Source organism: Amblyraja radiata, chromosome 6, assembly GCF_010909765.2.
Source record: "Amblyraja radiata isolate CabotCenter1 chromosome 6, sAmbRad1.1.pri, whole genome shotgun sequence".
Classification (NCBI taxonomy): Eukaryota; Metazoa; Chordata; class Chondrichthyes; order Rajiformes; family Rajidae; genus Amblyraja; species Amblyraja radiata.
The window spans coordinates 8,774,871-8,793,714 of NC_045961.1; the positions used below are offsets into that span (position 1 = coordinate 8,774,871).

Here is an 18,844-nt window from a genome sequence, read left to right on the forward strand (position 1 = left end):
TTTTAAAGGTTATTGTACCTGCCTCAACTACCTCCTCTGGCAGCTCGATCCATACACCCACCACTGTCTGAATGGAAAAAGTTACGTCACAAGTTCCTATAGCATCTCTCCCATCTTGAGTTTAGAAGGATGAGAGGGTATCTTATTGAAACATAAAATTATTAAGGGTTTGGACACACTAGAGGCAGGAAACATATTCCCGTTGTTGGGGGAGTCCAGAACCAGGGGCCACAGTATAAGAATAAGGGGTAAGCCATTTAGAACGGAGACGAGGAAACTACTTTTTCACAGAGTGTTGTGAGTCTGTGGAATTCTCTGCCTCAGAGGGCGGTGGAGGCAGGTTCTCTGGATACTTTCAAGAGAGAGCTAGATAGGGCTCTTAAAGATAGCGGAGTCAGGGGATATGGGGAGAAGGCAGGAATGATTGTGGATGATCAGCCATGATCACATTGAATGGCGGTGCTGGCTTGAAGGGCCAAATGGCCTACTCCTGCACCTGTTGTCTACTGTCTATCTGATCTTAAACCTATCACTTGACCTCTGTAAATGACCCTGAGTGTGTAGGTGAGTGGTAAAACCTGGAGGTGCTGAGGGGAATGTGGGGATCAGTGTAGGGGGGTAATGGACTGGATGGGCCAAGGCAGTACACCTAGAACAAGTACAGGAACAGGCCCTTCAGCCCATCAGGTCTTTGCCCAACACAGTACCAATCCCTCCATGCCCGGCATGTACATGTATCAGTCTAAATGCCTCTCAAAATAGTTCAGAAGAACATGACCCTGCTGAACTAACGTGATAACTATGTAAACATATCTCAGCAGGAAAACTATTACAGGGCAGATGAAGTGGTCCTTGATCAAGCCAAATGAGGTCCCAAGGAATTTACGGCACGTGAATAATTTGAAGACTTTGAAAATAATTGTAGTTATGAGTTTTCAGTGGATTTCAAAGGAGGGATATGTCAAGCGACAAATTTCACCGACCATCTATTGCTCTCTGGGGGAGGGGGGGGATTTCTGTTAAGCTGCCCAGAGCAGGGGAATCGAGGACCAGAGGACATAGGTTTAAGATGAAGGGGAAAATATTTAATAGGAATCTGAGCGATAACTTTTTCCACACAAAGGGTGGTGGGTGTATGGAACAAGCTGCCAGAGGAGGTAGTTGAGGCTGGGACTATCGCAACGTTTAAGAAACAGTTAGACAGGTACATGGATAGGACAGGTTTGGAGGGATATGGACAAAACGCGGGCAGGTGGGACTAGTGTAGATGGGACATGTTGGCTGGTGTGAGCATGTTGGGCCGAAGGGCCTGTTTCCACGCTGTATCACTCTATGACTAACTCTTTGAATGCTTGCAGTTTCTGAGCAGAACAGGTGCAGTGGCGGATGTATCGTGATCCCCTTTATGTGTGTGTAGGTGTTGGTGGGAGGGACAGGGTGCTGTGTATTGCAGAAAGAATAAAAGGACGAAACTTTAGAAAGGAAATGAGGAGGAATTTCTTTAGTCAGAGGGTGGTGAATCTGTGGAATTCATTGCCACAGAAGGCTGTGGAGGCCAAGTCAGTGGATATTTTTAAGGCGGAAATTATCAGATTCTTGATTAGTAAGGGTGTCAGGGTTTATGGGGAGAAGGCAGGAGAATGGGGTGAGGAGGGAGAGATAGATCAACCATGATTGAATGGCGGAGTAGACTTGATGGGCCGAATGGCCCAATTCTGTTCCTAGAACGTATGAAAGGGCAGGTCGTCCCGACATCCACAGGATGGTTCTGGTTGACCACCACCTTTAGGGGAATCTCCCATCACTCAAGAACAAGCGGAGGATTTGAATCCTGGCATAGTGGGAATACAGGAGATGTCACCTTGCCTCTCAGCGGTCAGAGTACCACAGCCCGCCATTAACCCGCCCTCTCACTCATCAACAAACTCAGACAATGCGTGAAGCTTCCTAGACAATCTTCACCAACCAAGGAGTAGGGTGGTCACTGTTTCCACTTTGAAGGAAATTACCTGAAATTCTGGTTGTCTTCTGGTAATTTTAGGGAAATTAACTAATTTCGGGAAATTTCCCGCCCCGGCGAGCCGTCCTCAACTGCGCATGGTCGACTTGCCGCCCCAACCGCGAACGTGAAGGGTCCAATCAGGCCCGTGGGATGATTTGCGGGAAAAAAGTATGTGCCTGTATATTTACGGCCCTGCTCAGTTGGGGGACGCCCGGTATCCGCGCGTGCGTAGTTGAGGCAGCAGTCGCACATGCGCAGTTGGAGAAGGCTCACCGGGCTGGGAAATACCATCAAATTCCAGGTAATTTTTTTTTGAGGAGTGGAAGCACTGAGAGGGTGGTATCAATAAACCAGCTGGATAGACCCACTGGCAACTGCAGATGCCAGAACCTTGTGAAAAAGACAAAGTGCTGGAGGAACTCGGCGGGTCAGGCGGCATCTGTGGAGGTTTCGGGACTGGACCCTCTGTCCCGGTCCAAAACGTCGCCTGTCCGTTCCCACCGCAGATGCCGGCCGCCAAACCCACCGAGTTCCTCCAGCACTTGGTGTGTTCCTTCCTCTGGACTTCTCCCGCCATCGTCCTGGAGACTCGAGGTGCCCGAAAATAAACAACGATTAAAAATAAAACTCTTATAAACAAAAAAAAAAGTACAGGTTGTGGCGGGGACCACTCGCCGGTGGGAGATTTGTGAGGAAGTTAAAACGCTCGACATTTGCCGGCACCTGTAACCGGGGTCTGGGGTTCAGACCTGCTCCTGTTGACAGGGAGAAGGTGGTTGGATCACCCATGATGGAATGGCAGAGTAGACTGGATGGGCCGAATGGCCTAATTATGCTCCTGGAACTTGTGGAAGGACAGGTGGTCACTCGCCACATCCACAGGGGAGTTCTGGTTGACCTGGGGGGAAGGGGGGAGCAGCGGAGTGGATTAGAGGCAGCAATGGAGACCAAGGAAGCGAGGTGGTGCATGGTGAAGGGCTGTATTTTCCTGCGGTGGCTACAGGGTGGAGCGAGGGGCGGAGGGCGGCCCCGCTACTCGGCGTTGGAGATGACCTTTGTCCGCAGCGGGTAGCTGTCCTTACTGCCCTTCCTGCGGTTGACGGAGCTACGTTCCTGGTCGAACTTCCGCTGCAGCCGGTTCGCCATCTTGCGGTCTTCCTCCTCCTGCTGCTGCGACTGGGCCACGTTGTTGAGCGAGGCGGGGCTGAGGCGGATGCGTTTGTCGGGCCCGGTCGCCGTGGCGGCGGTGGTGGCGGCGGCTGCGGCGTGCTTGGTCTTGCGGTGCCTCTTGCGGCTGTTTCGCGACTGGGGCGAGGGGCAGGCGTTCTTGTGGCCCCTCTTCTTGCCGCCGCGGCCCAGCGACTGCCGCTCGCTGTTCGGGCACGTGCCGCTCCCGTTCTCCTTCGGCGGCCCCGGCGGGCTGGCCCCGGCGCTGCACTCTGCCTCTTCGCACTCCTCCTCCGCCGCCGAGTCCGGGACCTCGGCAAAGTCCGAGCAGTCCATGGGGCCGGCGGAGGCGCGGGAGAGGGGCCGGGAACGGCAGGCGCCGGTGGTTGGATCGCACTCGGGCACCAGACGCCCCGAACATTCCTCCCCCTCCAATGTGACGGTGCCCTTGGTCTCCATGTGCCGATCCACCAGGATCTGCCCCCATTTCTCCAGCAGGTGCGGGCTGACTTCGTAGGTGGTGGCCGCCTTGTGCAGGGGGCTGAGCAAGTTCCTGGGTGTGGACCTGATGATGCGTGGTGACAGCAGCCTGCCGTCTGCCAGCTTCTTGGGGGGCGTGCAGGGCGAGCACATGATGGGCTTGAAGTGGTTCAGCTCCTCCGAGATGCTGTCGTTGCTGTCGGGGCTGGTCGACCGCTCAATCTTGCACCGGTCCAACGGTACCCCGTCCGGCAGCGCCTGCTTGTCCACCGTCAGGTCCGGAGCCGAGTTGGGCCGGCTGTTCTCAGAGGACGACAGGATGTTGGGGGTGTTGGTGCCGAGGGCGGTCACAGGGCCCTGTGGGGGGAGGGGGAGAGGGAGGGGGAGAGAGAGGGAGGGAGGGGGAGGGGGAGAGGGAGAGGGAGAGGGAGAGGGAGGGAGAGAGAGAGGGAGAGAGAGGGAGAGGAAGAGAGTGAGGTCTGGCCACAACTAGCTTCAGAAATAACTTGTTTATGAAGGAACTGCAGATGTTGGCTTATAGGCACAAAATGCTGAAGTAACTCAGCGGGTCAGGCAGCATCTCTGGAGAGACGGAATGGGTGACGTTTTGGGTTGAGATCGTGTGGAGTGTGTGTGTGGCTAGCGTGTGTGTGGTGATCATGTATGTGTAGTGAGCGTGTGTGTGGTGAGTGTGTGAGTGTGTGTGGTGAGTGTGTGTGTGGTGAGCGTGTGCGTGGCGAGTGTGTGCGTACAGTGAGCATGTGTGGCAAGCGTGCGCATGGCGTGAGCGAGTGTGGCGAGCGTGTGTGTGGCGAGCGTGTGCGTACAGTGAGCATGTGTGTGGCGAGCGTGTGTGTGGTGAGCGTGTGCGTGGCGTGTGTGTGGCGTGTGTGTGGCGAGCGGGGTTACCTTGGTGGCGCTGTCACTGCGGCCCGCTGCCCTGCGGCTCTGGCTGTTTTCCATGGGGGTGCTTGTGCTGCGGGTCTCCTCCGAGTTGCCACCCAGCGCCCTGCAACACAAGGACGGCATAGTGGGGGTGAGGACAGAAGCTGGGTCACCCTGACCCCCTGTGATCATCCCCTGTAACACAGCAGCTGCACCCCCACTTCCTTCAGTGACAGCCCATCAGCTCTCTTAGAACAGTGAGGAGATTTGGTAAAAGAGATACAGAGTGCTGGAGTAACTCAGCGGGTCAGGCAACATCTGTGTAGAACATGGACAGGTGACGTTTCACAGAGTGCTGGAGTAACTCAGCAGGTCAGGCAACATCTGTGTAGAACATGGACAGGTGACGTTTCAGGTCAGGGCCCGTCTTTAGACTGAGTGTGGGGGTAGTGAGAGGAAGAAGAGGTCAGTTGGAACAGAGGCCAGGAATAAGAACAGTAGGTGTGAGACAGGTTTGAACAGTTGGAGATTGTGGAGTCAGAAACCTCGCCAGTTCCTTCTCTCTATAGATGCTGCCTCACCCGCCGAGTTTCTCCAGCATTTCGCGTCTACCTTCGGTGGACCGAAGGGCCTGTTTCCATGCTGTATCTCTAAACCAAAAAAATAAAACTATACCAGAGACCGGGGAGGATGGAGCCGGCGAAGAAGGCGGGCATGAGGGGCGAGGAGCAAGGCCGGTGGGAGAGGGTCTGGCCCACCCCACGGCGCCCTCGAGGTCAGATGCAGGAGGTGCCCCTGGGGAGAGGAGAGTGACTGACGTCTGTTCACTGGTCGATCCACACGTCCAAGGAAGGCGACGGCTGGAGGCCCTGCAGCAGCCTGGGGCTCGCTTGGATCGGGCACCGCTCATAACACCTAGAGTGTGGACTGGACTCTGAAAAATGGTGGCACAACATGGCGCCTGCTGCATGTGGGATCAGTGAACTATTTAGGGCTAGATAGGGCCCTTCAAGATAGCGGAGTCAGGGGATATGGGGAGAAGGCAGGAACGGGGTACTGATTGGGGATGATCAGCCATGATCACATTGAATGGTGGTGCTAGCTCGAAGGGCTGAATGGCCTACCTCCTACTCGCAAGGGGTCAGGGTGACCCAGCTTCTGTCCACACCCCCATCCTGCCCTTTGCACTCTGTGCACTTTGCTATTCGGGGATGTGTATGGGTGTGACAATACTCTACTGGACAGGATTGGACGGAGTCAGCATGGATTTACGAAGGGGAGATCATGCTCGACTAATTTACTGGAATGTTTTGAAGATGTAACTAGGAAAATGGACACGGGAGAGCCAGTGGATGTACTGTAACTGGACTTTCAGAAAGCATTTGATAAGGTCCTACATAGGAGATTAGTGGGGGTGGAGTGCTGACATGGATAGAAAATTGGTTGGCAGACAGGAAACAGAGAGTGGGGATTAACGGGTCCCTTTCAGAATGGCAGGCAGTGACTAGTGGGGTACCTCAAGGCTCGTGGCTGGGACCGCAGCTATTTACAATATATATTAATGATTTTGATGAAGGGATTACATGTAACATTAGCAAATTTGCAGATGACACAAAGCTGGGTGGCAGTGTGAACTGTGAGGAGAATGCTATGACAGGGTGACTTGGACAGGTTGGGTGAGTGGGCAGATGCATGGCAGATGACGTTTAATGTGGATAAATGTGAGGTTATCCACTTTGGTAGCAAAAACAGGAAGGCAGATTATTATCTAAATGCTGTCAAGCGGGCTCTGGGGGTCCTTGTTCATCAGTCTATGAAAGTAAGCATGCAGGTACAGCAGGCAATGAAGAAAGCGAATGGCATGTTGGCCTTTATAACAAGAGGAGTCGAGAATAGGAGCAAAGAGGTCCTTCTGCAGTTGGACAGAGCCCTAGTGAGAACACACCTGGAGTATTGTGTGCAGTTTTGGTCCCCTAATTTGAGGAAGGACATTCTTGCTATTGAGGGAGTGCAGCGTAGGCTTACAAGGTTAATTCCCGGGATGGCGGGACTGTCATATGCTGAGAGAATGAAGCATCTGGGCTTGTACACTCTGAAGTTTAGATGGATGAGAAGGGATCTTATTGAAACATATAAGATTGTTAAGGGTTTGGACACTCTGGAGGCAGGAAACATGTTCCCGATGTTGGGGGAGTCCAGAACCAGGGGACACAGTTTAAGAATAAGGGGTGAGCCATTTAGAACGGAGACGAGAAAACACTTTTTCTCACAAAGAGTTGTGAGTGTGTGGAATTCTCTGCCTCAGAGGGCGGTGGAGGCCGGTTCTCTAGATGCTTTCAAGAGAGAGCTAGATAGGGCTCTTAAAGATAGCGGAGTCAGGGGATATGGGGAAAAGGCAGGAACGGGGTTCTGATTGGGGATGATCAGCCATGATCACATTGAATGGCGATGCTGGCTCGAAGGGCCGAATGGCCTACTCCTGCACCTTTTGTCTATTGTCTATGGTTTGTAAAAGAATTTCACTGAGTTTGCACTTTGCGCACGTTCATCAGTTATAGGAGCAGAATGAGTCCATTAGGCCCATCATGTCTACTTTGCCATTCATTCATGGCTGATCTATCTTTCCCCTCTCATCCCCCATTCTCCTGCCTTCTCCCCATAACCCGACACCTGTACCAATCAAGAATCTATCTATCTCCGCCTTAACAATACCCAATGAGGGCCTCTGTGAGGGCAATGAATTCCACAGATTCTTGATCAGTACGGGTGTCAGGGTTTACGGGGAGAAGGCAGGAGAATGGGGATGGGAGCGAGTGATAGATCAGCCATGATTGAATAGGCTTGATGAGCCGAATGACCTAATTCTGCTCCTTTCACTTATGACCACTCTCTTACTAAAGAAATTCCACCCCATCTCCTTCCTAAATGCACGTGACCATACAAGCACCATCAGTGCACTGGGCCGAGAGCGTTGTGTACCTCGAGAAGCGGCTGGTACCATTGGCGTTCAGTTTGCCGTTGACCATTATCCCCCGCTGCCTCGACGCCACTCGTTTCACCGGCTCCTCGTTCTCCGAGTCAGACATGTTGTCGGCGTTCTGTAGGAGGAGCACACCTTGAATATTTCTCCACGACAAACAGACAGCTACCAGGCAACTGAACCATCCCCACCACAACCAGAGAGCAGTGCTGAACTACACTCTACTTGAATGACTGAGTGAATCAGTTTATTGGCCAAGTACGTACACATACAAGGAATTTGCCTTGGTGCTCTGCTCGCAAGTGACAACACGACATACAGTAAACAATTAAGAATGACACATAAAACATTACACATTAATCATTCATCTTTGGAGACCCTCGGACTATCTTTGATCGCATTTGTGTGTAGGAAAGAACTGCATATGCTGGTTTAAAATCGAAGGTTTAGTCTGAAGAAGGGTCTCGACCCGAAACGTCGCCTATTTCCTTCGCTCCATAGATGCTGCCTCACCCGCTGAGTTTCTCCAGCACATTTGTCTACCTTCACCAGAGACCACACCGACCAACAATCACCCCGTCTCACTAATTCTATCCTGCACACCAAGGACAATTTACAATTTACAGAAGCCAATTAACCTACAAACCTGCAGAATGTGAGAGAAAGCCCACTCAGGTTCACGGGGAGAACGTACAAATTCCGTACAGAAAGCACCCGTGGTCAGGATCGAACCAGGGAGTCTGATGCGGTGATGCATCAACTCTACCACTGCGCCACCTTGCCTCCCTCTCCTGGGGCCAACAAACAAAGAGTCGCCATGTTCCAGCGTCATCTCAGCAGCCGTTCCTCTCTCTGGTTCAGACCCTTCTAAACCTTCTCTACACTCAGGGGCGGAAATCCTGGGGGGGGGGGGGGGGGGGGGGGACAAGTAGCCCCCATGCTTTGAGAGGTGAGGAACAATCCCCCCACTTGTTTTGTAATCCGGACTTTATCAGACGCCCTCTCAGGGCTAAATCGGCCCGTTCGCGAGGCCTTTCAGCGCCCGGCGCGGCTTAAAATCAAACTGCTGCATCGAGGCGATCGAGGCACCCGATGTTGAAGCCCCCGCCGGCCAACGAAAGACCCCGTGAACGGGCCGATTCAAGCCCCACGATTCGGGGCGGACGAAGCTGCTGTTGCTGGTGTTCGGAGTCGGTCACCAACCAGGTCAGCTTCCGATGTTACCGTCCACAGGGCCCACGACCGAAGCCTCGCGTGTGTGCGGGCGCATGCAGCAGCCAAGAAATTGTGTCCCCCGCATGTTTTGACAGCGATTTCCGTGCCTGCTCGTTCCAGCATAATGGCATATGTCCTGTAGCAGGGTGACCAGACAACTGGACGCAATGCTGCAAGAGCAGCCTCAATAAGTTTATGTTTCTATAAGCTCGTGTACAACTAATGTAACATCCTAACTTCTATTCTCAATCCCCTGACAGAAGATGGCCAGTGTGCCAAAAGTCTTCTTCACCACCCTGTATACCTGTGAACTTTATATCTGTACTCCTCGATCCCTCTGCTCTACAACACTCTCCAGGGCCCTGCCATTTACTGTGATAGTTCTGCCCTAGTTTGATTTCCAATATTGCTACTACTCATACTGATCTGTATTAAAACTACATTTGCCATTCTTTGGCCCAATCCCAGCTGATCGGGATCTTTTGGTAATTCTTGACAGTCATCTTCACTGTCACACGAAGATAAGACACAAAATGCAGGAGTTACTCAGCGGGTCAGGCAGCATTCCTGGAGAAAAGGAATGGGCAACGTTTTGGGTCAGAACCCCAAGTCAGAAGAAGGGATCTGACCCAAAACATTATCTATCCATGTTGCCCAGAGATGCTGCCTGACCCGCTGAGTTACTCCAGCACTCTGTGAAACGTCACCTATCCATGTTCTCCACAGATGCTGCCTGACCCGCTGAGTTACTCCAGCACTCTGTGAAACGTCACCTATCCATGTTCTCCACAGATGCTGCCTGACCCGCTGAGTTACTCCAGCACTCTGTGAAACGTCACCTATCCATGTTCTCCACAGATGCTGCCTGACCCGCTGAGTTACTCCAGCAATGTGTCTATCTTTGGTATAAACCAGCATCTGCACATCTTCTCTGTTCATGATCCCATGTACTTTAGTATCACCTGCAGACTTGCTGGACAGTGACATCTTACCCCTGCACCACCTCATAGTTTGGATCGCATGCAAAACAAAGCTTTTCACTGTACCCCGGTACACATGACAATAATAAATGTTTTATGTTAAGTTCTATAGTGTTGTGTTTATCTTATTTGTGTGCTGCATGGTAACTCAAATTTCACTGCACTAATTGGTGCATGTGACAATAAGTGAAACTTAAACCCACAAGTTTCCAAAGATGTGCGGGTTTGTAGGTTCATGGATTCTCTGTAAATTGACCCTCGTGTGTAGGGAGTGGATGAGAAAGTGGGATAACATCGAACTAGTGTGAACGGGTGATGAATGAGATGTCAGGGTCCCGACCTGAAACATCTCCAGAGATGTTGCCAGACCTAGTGAGTTACTCCAGCATTTTGAGTCTACGATTGATGGTCGGAGTGTATTGGTGGGCCGAAGGGCCTGTTTCTGTGCTGTATCTCTAAACGAAGCGGTCATGGAAAGGTGAAAGCGAGCTGGACTCACAAATTCGCGACTGCGTTTCCTGGGCAGCTGCTCCGCCATGGCCGGCTTCTTCCTGTCCGTCTGCTGCTTGTCCTGCTCCCCCTCCGCCAGGATGATCTGGATTATCTCCGCCCTGGCCGCCTCCTCATCCTCCTTCAAGCTCTCCTCTGCCTCGTACTGGAGACACAAAACGTGCAAGGCTCAGCCTTTAGAGACACAGCGGGGTAACAGGCCCTTCAGTCCACTGGGTCCGTGCCGACCAGCGATCACCCCGCACACTAGTGCTATGTAAACCCAAAGCTTTCCCGGATCATCAATCAAGCAAGTAAAATAACTGGCAAAACTCAAAATCAATTATCAGTACTCCACACCCAGGCAGTTAAAAGGAAAGCCAACCTCAATACACAGGATCCCACCCACCCCCTGCACAAGTCCTTCCAACTTCTGCCATCAGGCCGCCGATATAAAGTCCCCCTATCCAAGAAAAACATCCACAAAAACTCATTCATACCCATTGCCATAAACAGCTTAAATAAAAAATGAACAAGGGACAAATTAACCCTGACGTACTGTCACTTTACACGTATCCACAACTTTTATCTTGTCTATTTTTACAGTTTTTAATCTTTATACTTGCTTTTAAGATCTATACACACTGTGTGTGCTTGCAGAAATCTGTGTTGTATGACTGCTTATCAGTACATTGTCCTGTTTGTATGTTGAGCCACGTCAAAGAAGATTTTGTGTTACGACAGACAATAAAGTTTTCTGAATCTGAATCTGAAGTTCTCCTCTGCCTCGTACTGGAGATACAAGACGATCGTGCCTCAGCCTTTAGATACAGCGGGGTAACAGGCCCTTCAGCCCACTGGGTCTGTGCCGCCTAGCGATCACTCCATACAATAGCACTTTCCTACACACTAGGGACAATTTACTTATTAACACTCATTACTCTATAATCTATGAGATTAGTTAAGAAGAGACCTTGTTCGGCACAAACATTGTAAACCAAAAGGTCTATTCCTGTGCTGTATCGTTTCAAGTTTAGAGATACATTGTGGAAACAGGCACTTCGGCCCACCGTCCATGCCGACCAGCGATCCCTGTACGCTCGCACTATCCTATAAACACTAGGGATAATTTACAATTTTACTGAAGCCAATCAACCTACAAAGACGAGAAAATCCGAGCACCCGGAGAAAACCCATGCGATCACGGGGAGAACGTACAAACTCCATACAGGCAGCACCCGAGGTCAGGATCGATCCCGGGTCGCCGGGGCTCTCCCTCCTCTATCCCCGCACTCCCTCCCTTCTCCTTTATCCGTGCTCTCCTGCCTCCTCTCTTCCCGGACAGCTCCGCGTCGCACAATCGCCACCTTGAACCCCTGCACCCTGAGAGTTTCACGTGAAAAGCTCCAAGGACAATGTAGAGATTTTAGATTTAGAGATACAGCGGGGTAACAGGTCCTTCAGCCCACTGGGTCTGTGCTGCCCAGCGATCGCTCCATACACTAACACTTTCCCCACACAGCCCGAGTCAAGGCTGACCATCGCTCACCCGTTCACACTAGTCCAATGTTATCCCACTCTCTCATCCACTCCCTACACCCCAGGGGCAATATACAGCGGGTCAATTAACCTTCAAGCCCGCACGTCTTTGGGACGTGGGAGGAAAACGGAGCATCCGGAGGAATCCCATGCGGTCAAAGGGAGAAGGTGCAAACTCCGAACAGACAGCACCTGATATCAGAATGAAGAGGACATGGCCAGGACTCAAGGACATGAACTGTAGGCAAAGGTTGGGCAGGTTAGGACGTTTTTCCTTAGAGGCTGAGAGGTGGTGCATACAATCATGAGGGCAATAGCTAGAGTGAATACCCTTTTCCTAGGTGAAGGAATCAAGGAGCAGCGGATAAAGGTTTAAGGTGAGGGGGGAAAGATTTAATAGGAACTCAAGGCACAACGTTTTTCACTCAGAGGGTGGTGGGTGTGTGGAATGAGCTGCCAGAGGAGGTTGAGGCAGGGACTAATAACAACATGTAAAGGACACAGACAGGTACATGGATATGAAACGATTAGAGGGATGGGTTTAGAGGGACTGCAGATGCTAGCTTACACCGAAAATAGACACAAAATGCTGGAGTAACTCAGCGGGACAGGCAGCATCTCTGGAGAGAAGGAATGGGTGACGTTTCGGCATAAAGTCACCCATCCCTTCTCTCTAGAGATGCTGCCTGTCCCGCTGAGTTACTCCAGCATTTTGTGTCTGTCAAACGTTCAGAGGGATATGGGACAAATGTGCACAGATGGGACTAGCATAGATGTGGCAGCTTGTTCGGCAGGGACAGGATGGGCTGAAGGGCCCGTTTGTGTGCTGAGTGACTCTACGGTTTATACAATGAATCATGGCTCCTCAGGATATTTCAGTTCTCACGATAACGGGCAACATTTCGCCATCTCTCTGATGGTTTCCTTGCACCTGCGATTAATGATTGACCCGTGGTATCAGTAGTCGAGGTTAATCTACAATGTACATTCCAGACAAATCCGTGATAGCTCACGAACCCGTGACTACACCATCAGGAAGGACAAGTGTTGATAGGTTCTACACGCAGAATTAGGCCATTCAGTCCATCAAGTTTACTCCGCCATTCAATCATGGCTGATCTATCTCACCCCTATTCTCCTGCTTTCTCCCCATAACCCCTGACACCCGTAGTAATCAAGAATCTATCAATCTCTGTCTTAAAAATAGTTTTGGCATCTCCAACAATTTAACTTCCTCACATAATTTCCTGACTTGGAAAGTATTGTTGATCCTTCATCGACACTGGGGCTAAAATCTAAAACTCTATCCCGAGAAGAATCGGTTAGGTAAACGCAGAGCAGGGGAATCAATAGACAATAGACAATAGATGCAGGAGTAGGCCATTCAGCCCTTCGAGCCAGCACCGCCATTCACTATGATCATGACTGATCATCCACAATCAGTACCCTGTTACTGCTTTCTCCCCACATCCCTTGACTCCCAAGAACCAGAGGACATGGGTTTAAGGTGAAATATTGAATAGGAACCCGAGGAGTAACATTGTTTTTTACACAGAATGGAACGAGCTGCCAGAGGAGGTAGTTGAGGCAGGAACTACCGCAATGTTTAAGAAACATTTAAACAGGTACATGGAGAGGATAAGTTTTTAGGGATACAGGCCACAGGCAGGAAGCTGGGACTAGTGTAGATGGGGCATGTTTGTGGGCATGGGCAAGTTAAGCCTAAAGGCCTGTTTCCATGCTGTATAACAATTTTCAATGTTACCAAAGCCAATTAACCTACAAATCTGCACGCCTTTGGAGTGTGGGAGGAAACCGGAGCACCCGGAGAAAACCCACGTGGTCACAGGAAAAACGTGCAAACTCTGTCCAGACAGCATCCGTGGTCAGGACCAAACCTGGGTCTCTGGCTCTGTGATTAGATTAGATGATTAGATTAGATTCGTTTTATTGTCATTCAGACCTTTCGGTCTGAACGAAATTTTGTTTCCCTGCAGTCATACATATAATTTTTAAAAATGGCAAAAACACACAATCAACACAAATTTAACATCCACCACAGTGAGTTCACCAAACACCTCCTCACTGTGGTGGAAGGCAAAATCTTAAAGTCTCGCAGTGACGCAGCAACTCTACCGCTGCGCCACTGTTCCGCAGCTGAAGATATGTCCTGACCCAAAACCTCATCTGTCCATTCCTCATAGGAAAGAGAATGCTCACAGGGTAGAGGATTAAAGGCAGGAGGGCCCAGGCTTAAGGCAAGAAGGGAGATATTTAAGAGGGACCTTCACTCAGTGAATGTCCGGAATGAGCTGCCAGAGGAAGCTATATAATTTCGACATTCAGAAGACATTTGGACAGGCAGATAAGGATAGGAAGGGTTTAGAGGGATATGGGCCAAATGCTGGCAAATGGGACTAAAGTGGTCGGTATGGACAATAGACAATAGGTGCAGGAGTAGGCCTTCGAGCCAGCACCGCCATTCAATGTGACCATGGCTGATCATCCCCAATCAGTGCCCCGTTCCTGCTTTCTCCCCATATCCCCTGACTCCGCTATCTTTAAGAGTCCCATCTAGCTCTCTCGTGAAAATATCCAGAGAACTGGCCTCCGCCGCCCTCTTAGGCAGAGAATTCCACAGACTCACAACTCTCTGTGTGAAATATTGTTTCCACATCTCCGTTCTAAATGGCTTACCCCTTATTCTTAAACAGTGGCTCCTAGTTCTGGACTCCCCCAACATCGGGAACATGTTTCCTGCCTCTAGCGTGTCCAAACCATTAATAATCTTATATGTTTCAATGAGATTCCCTCTCATCCTTCTAAACTCCAGAGTGTACAAGCCCAGCCGCTCCATTCTCTCAGCATATGACAGTCCCGCCATCCCGGGAATTAACCTTGTGAACCTACGCTGCACTCCCTCAATAGCAAGAATGTCCTTCCTCAAATTAGGGGTCCAAAACTGCACACAATACTCCAGGTGTGGTCTCACTAGGGCCCTATAAGGGAATAACATTTACTGCAAGGTAAAGCCAGTAAAGTACCCTATACAACTGCAGAAGGACCTCTTTGCTCCTATACTCAACAAGATGGGATGAAGGGCCTGTTTCTATGCTTATACAGCATTATAATTGAGTGGCTTCATTCAGTGTTTCCTCTCTGGGATTTGAATGTGTCCCTGAACCATTGAGTAGACTATTGGGTAAACACTAACCATATACCTGCTACACTGCTGCGTTCTACAGTCAGAACAAGAGGGGAGAAAGTGCATTTGGAGGCAGAGCGGAATTTAATCTGAGTTTTCTCTGCTCCTCACTTCAATAACAGGAACACAGAATGCTGGAGTAACTCAGCGGGACAGGCATAATCTCTGGAGAGAAGGAATGGGTAGCGTTTTGGGTCGCGACCCGTCTCCAGACCAACCCCAAAACGTCACCCATTCCTTCTCTCCACAGATGCTGCCTGTCCCGCTGAGTTACTCCAGCATTTTGTCTATCTTCGGTGTAAACCAGCATCTGCAGTTCCTTCGTACATAAATAACAGGGACTGTTTGTTCCCATCAAGGTGGTGTCAGCACAGCTCGTAACAGTGCAACTGATTCAGGGTCACCAGCCCTGGGGACGACTGGCTCCCACTCAACTGTTCTCTAAACAGACAACGTAACCAAGACTGTTGTTCCCTGAACAGGCAGCCTAACGGGGAGTGTTGTTCACAAGCTCATGCCATAGGAGCAGAATTAGGCCATTCAGCCCATCAAGTCTACTCCGCCATTCAATCATGGCTGTTCTATCTCTCCCTCTCAACCCCATTCTCCTACCTTCTCACCACAACCCCGACACCCATACTAATCACAAATCTATCAATCTCCCCCTTAAAAATATCCATGGACTTGGCCTCCACAGCCATAGAAACATAGAAATTAGGTGCAGGAGTAGGCCATTCGGCCCTTCGAGCCTGCACCGCCATTCAATATGATCATGGCTGATCATCCCCAATCAGTACCCCGTTCCTGCCTTCTCCCCATATCCCCTGATCCCCTTAGCCACATCTAACTCCCTCTTAAATATAGCCAATGAACTGGCCTCGACTACCCTCTGTGGCAGAGAGTTCCAGAGATTCACCACTCTCTGTGTGAAAAAAGTTCTTCTCATCTCGGTTTTAAAGGATTTCCCCCTTATCCTTAAGCTGTGACCCCTTGTCCTGGACTTCCCCAACATCAGGAGCAATCTTCCTGCATCTAGCCTGTCCAACCCCTTAAGAATTTCATGTTTCTATAAGATCCCCTCTCAATCTCCTAAATTCTAGAGAGTATAAACCAAGTCTATCCAGTCTTTCTTCATAAGACAGTCCTGGCAATGAATTCCACAGATTAGACAATAGACAATAGGTGCAGGAGTAGGCCATCCGGCCCTTCGAGCCAGCACCGCCATTCAATATGATCATGGCTGATCATCCCCAATCAGTACCCCGTTCCTGCCTTCTCCCCATATCCCCTGATTCCGCTATTTTTAAGAGCCCTATCTAGCTCTCTCTTGAAAGTATCCAGAGAACCGGCCTCACAACTCTGTGAGGAAAAAGTCTTTCCTCGTCTCCGTTCTAAATGGCTTACCCCTTATTCTTAAACTGTGGCCCCTGGTTCTGGACTCCCCCAACATCGGGAACATGTTTCCTGCCTCTAGCGTGTCCAATCCCTAAATAAACTTATATGTTTCAATAAGATCCCCTCTCATTATTCTAAACTCCAGAGTCTACAAGCCCAGCCGCTCCATTCTCTCAGCATATTACAGATTCTCCAGCGTCTAGCTTAAGAAACCCCTCCTTATCTCCTTCCTAAAGGTACGTCCTTTTATTCTGAGGTTGTGGTCACTGGTTCTCTATTGTTCCCTAAACAGAGGCAGTAACGGGGTGCATCATTCCCAGTGGCGTTAGTGGTAACCGGGAACATCATACCTGCCGGAGTTGGTTCTCAAACTCCTCACGGACGTCTCCTGCTTTGCTCAACACCAGGGGAGCACGGAACACGAGCTCTGCAAGGAGGCGAGAAGGCAAACTTACAACCACGCTCGTTAGCAACAGGCTCAGGAAACGAGCCACGATGATCACAGGATAATGTGTAGGAAGGAATTGCAGATGCTGGTTTTAAACTGAAGACAGACACAAAAACTTGGAGCAAGTCAGCGGGTCAGGCAGCATCTCTGGATAGAAAAAATGGGTAACGTCACCCACTCCTTCTCTCCAGAGGTACTGCCTGTCCCGCTGAGTTACTCCAGCATTTTGCGTCTATCTTCGGTGCAAACCAGCATCTGCAGTTCCTTCCTGCACGAAAAGGAATAGGTGACGTTACAGGACCCGCTGAATGATTCCAGCTTTTTGCGTATATCTTTGATCACAGAATAATGCTGCACAAGAGATGTCGCCACATTTCAGCACCATCGGAATAACAGGCTCTGTCGGAAGGCCGAACGTGCCCAGGGGCTTCGACCATCTGCCGAACGTGCCCAGGGGCTTCGACCATCTGCTAGGTCCGGCAGAGAGGCTTCGCCGGGCAGCCAAAATTTGGTGGCTCCTCACAAGTTATAGGAGTAAAATTAGGCCCTTTGGCCCATGGTGTCTACTCCGCCATACAATCATGGCAGATCTTTGCTTCCTAATCTCATTTGTTTAGGAATCCCATTTTCCTGCCTTCTCCACAGATCCCACAACACCCGTTCTAATCAAGAATTTGTCTCTCTCTGCCTTAAATATATCCACTGACTTGGCCTCCACAACCTCTGTGGCAACGAGTTCCACAGATTAACTACCCTCTGACTAAAGAAGTTCCTCCTCACCTCCTTTCTAAAAGAGCTCCCTTTAATTTTGAGACTGTGACCTCTCCCACCAGCGGAAACATCCTCTCCTCATTCACTCTATCTATGCCTTTCATTTTTCTGTAAGTTTCAATGAGGTCCCCCCTCAACCTTCTAAACTACAGTGAGTACAGGCCCAGTGCAGTCAAACGCTCATCATATGTTAACCCATTCATTCCTGGAATCATTCTTGTAAACCTCCTCTGGACCCTTTCCAGAGCCAGCACATGCTTCCTCAGATATGGGGCCCAAATTTCCTCAGACGCAGAACTGCCCGAAAGCTCGTCGTGCGTGGAATACCGGGATGGAGTCACTGGAGACTGGGCGTGGAGAGCAAGGGCCGGTTGCAGTAGGCGCCCCCGGGATTGACATCAGTCTGAAGAAGATAGACAAAAATGCTGGAGAAACTCAGCGGGCGAGGCAGCATTTATGGGGCGAAGGAATAGGCGGCGTTTCGGTTCGAGACCCTTCTTCAGACTGATGTGGGAGTGGGGGGGGGGGATTGCGGGAAGAAGAAAGGAAGAGGCGGAGATAGTGGGCTGTGGGAGAGCTGGGAAGGGGAGGGGAAGGAGGGAGAAAGCAGGGACTATCTGAAATTGGAGAAGTCAATGTTCATACCACTGGGGTGTAAATTACCCAAGCAAAGTATGAGGTGCTGCTCTTCCAATTTGCGATGGGACTCACTCTGGCCATTGAGGAGGCCCAGGACAGAAAGGTCGGTTTCGGAATGGGAGGGGGAGTTGAAGTGCTGAGCCACCGGGAGATCAGGTTGGTTAATGCGAACTGTGTGGTGTTGGGCGAAGCGATCGCCAAGCCTGCGCTTGGTTTCACCGATGTAGAGCAGCTGACACCTAGAGCAGCGGATGCAATAGATGAGGTTGGAGGAGGTGCAGGTGAACCACTGCCTCACCTGGAAAGACTGCTTGGGTCCTTGGATGGAGTCAAGGGGGGAGGTAAAGCGACAAGTGTAGTATTTCCTGCGGTTGCAAGGGAAAGTACCAGGGAAGGGGGTGGTTTGGGTGGGAAGGGACAAATTGACCAGGGAGTTACGGAGGGAGCGGTCTCAGCGGAAAGCCGAAAGGGGAGGAGATGGGAAGGTGTGGACAGTGGTGGGATCCCATTGGAGGTGGCGAAAATGTCGGAGGATTATCTGTTGTATGTGACGGTTGGTGGGGTGGAAGGTGAGGACAAGGGGGACTCTGTCCTTGGTACGAGTGGGGGGGATGGGGAGTGAGAGCGGAGCTACGCGATATAGAGGAGA

General features: G+C 50.6%; 1 protein-coding gene across 1 annotated transcript; it reads right to left on the bottom strand.

Moving 5' to 3' along the window:
• Positions 1-2,965: 2,965 nt before the first annotated feature.
• rnf169 (ring finger protein 169) lies at positions 2,966-17,252 on the bottom strand. Its single transcript, XM_033023400.1, has 6 exons — positions 17,168-17,252; positions 16,688-16,764; positions 10,209-10,364; positions 7,514-7,632; positions 4,559-4,658; positions 2,966-4,006 (listed from the first exon to the last, which is right to left on the bottom strand). Exons 1-6 carry the CDS (start codon positions 17,250-17,252, stop codon positions 3,035-3,037), a joined length of 1,509 nt encoding a protein of 502 aa, XP_032879291.1. The 3' UTR covers positions 2,966-3,034.
• Positions 17,253-18,844: the final 1,592 nt, after the last annotated feature.

Coding starts and splice junctions, on each gene's coding strand:
- rnf169 (XM_033023400.1), bottom strand. CDS start 17,252: ATGGTCGAAGCCCCTGGGCACGTTCGGCAGATGGTCGAAGCCCCTGGG. Junction 16,765..17,167: donor CAGAGCCTGTTATTCCGATG/GTGCTGAAATGT, acceptor GCCTCCTTGCAG/AGCTCGTGTTCCGTGCTCCC. Junction 10,365..16,687: donor TTGAGAACCAACTCCGGCAG/GTATGATGTTCC, acceptor TTGTGTCTCCAG/TACGAGGCAGAGGAGAGCTT.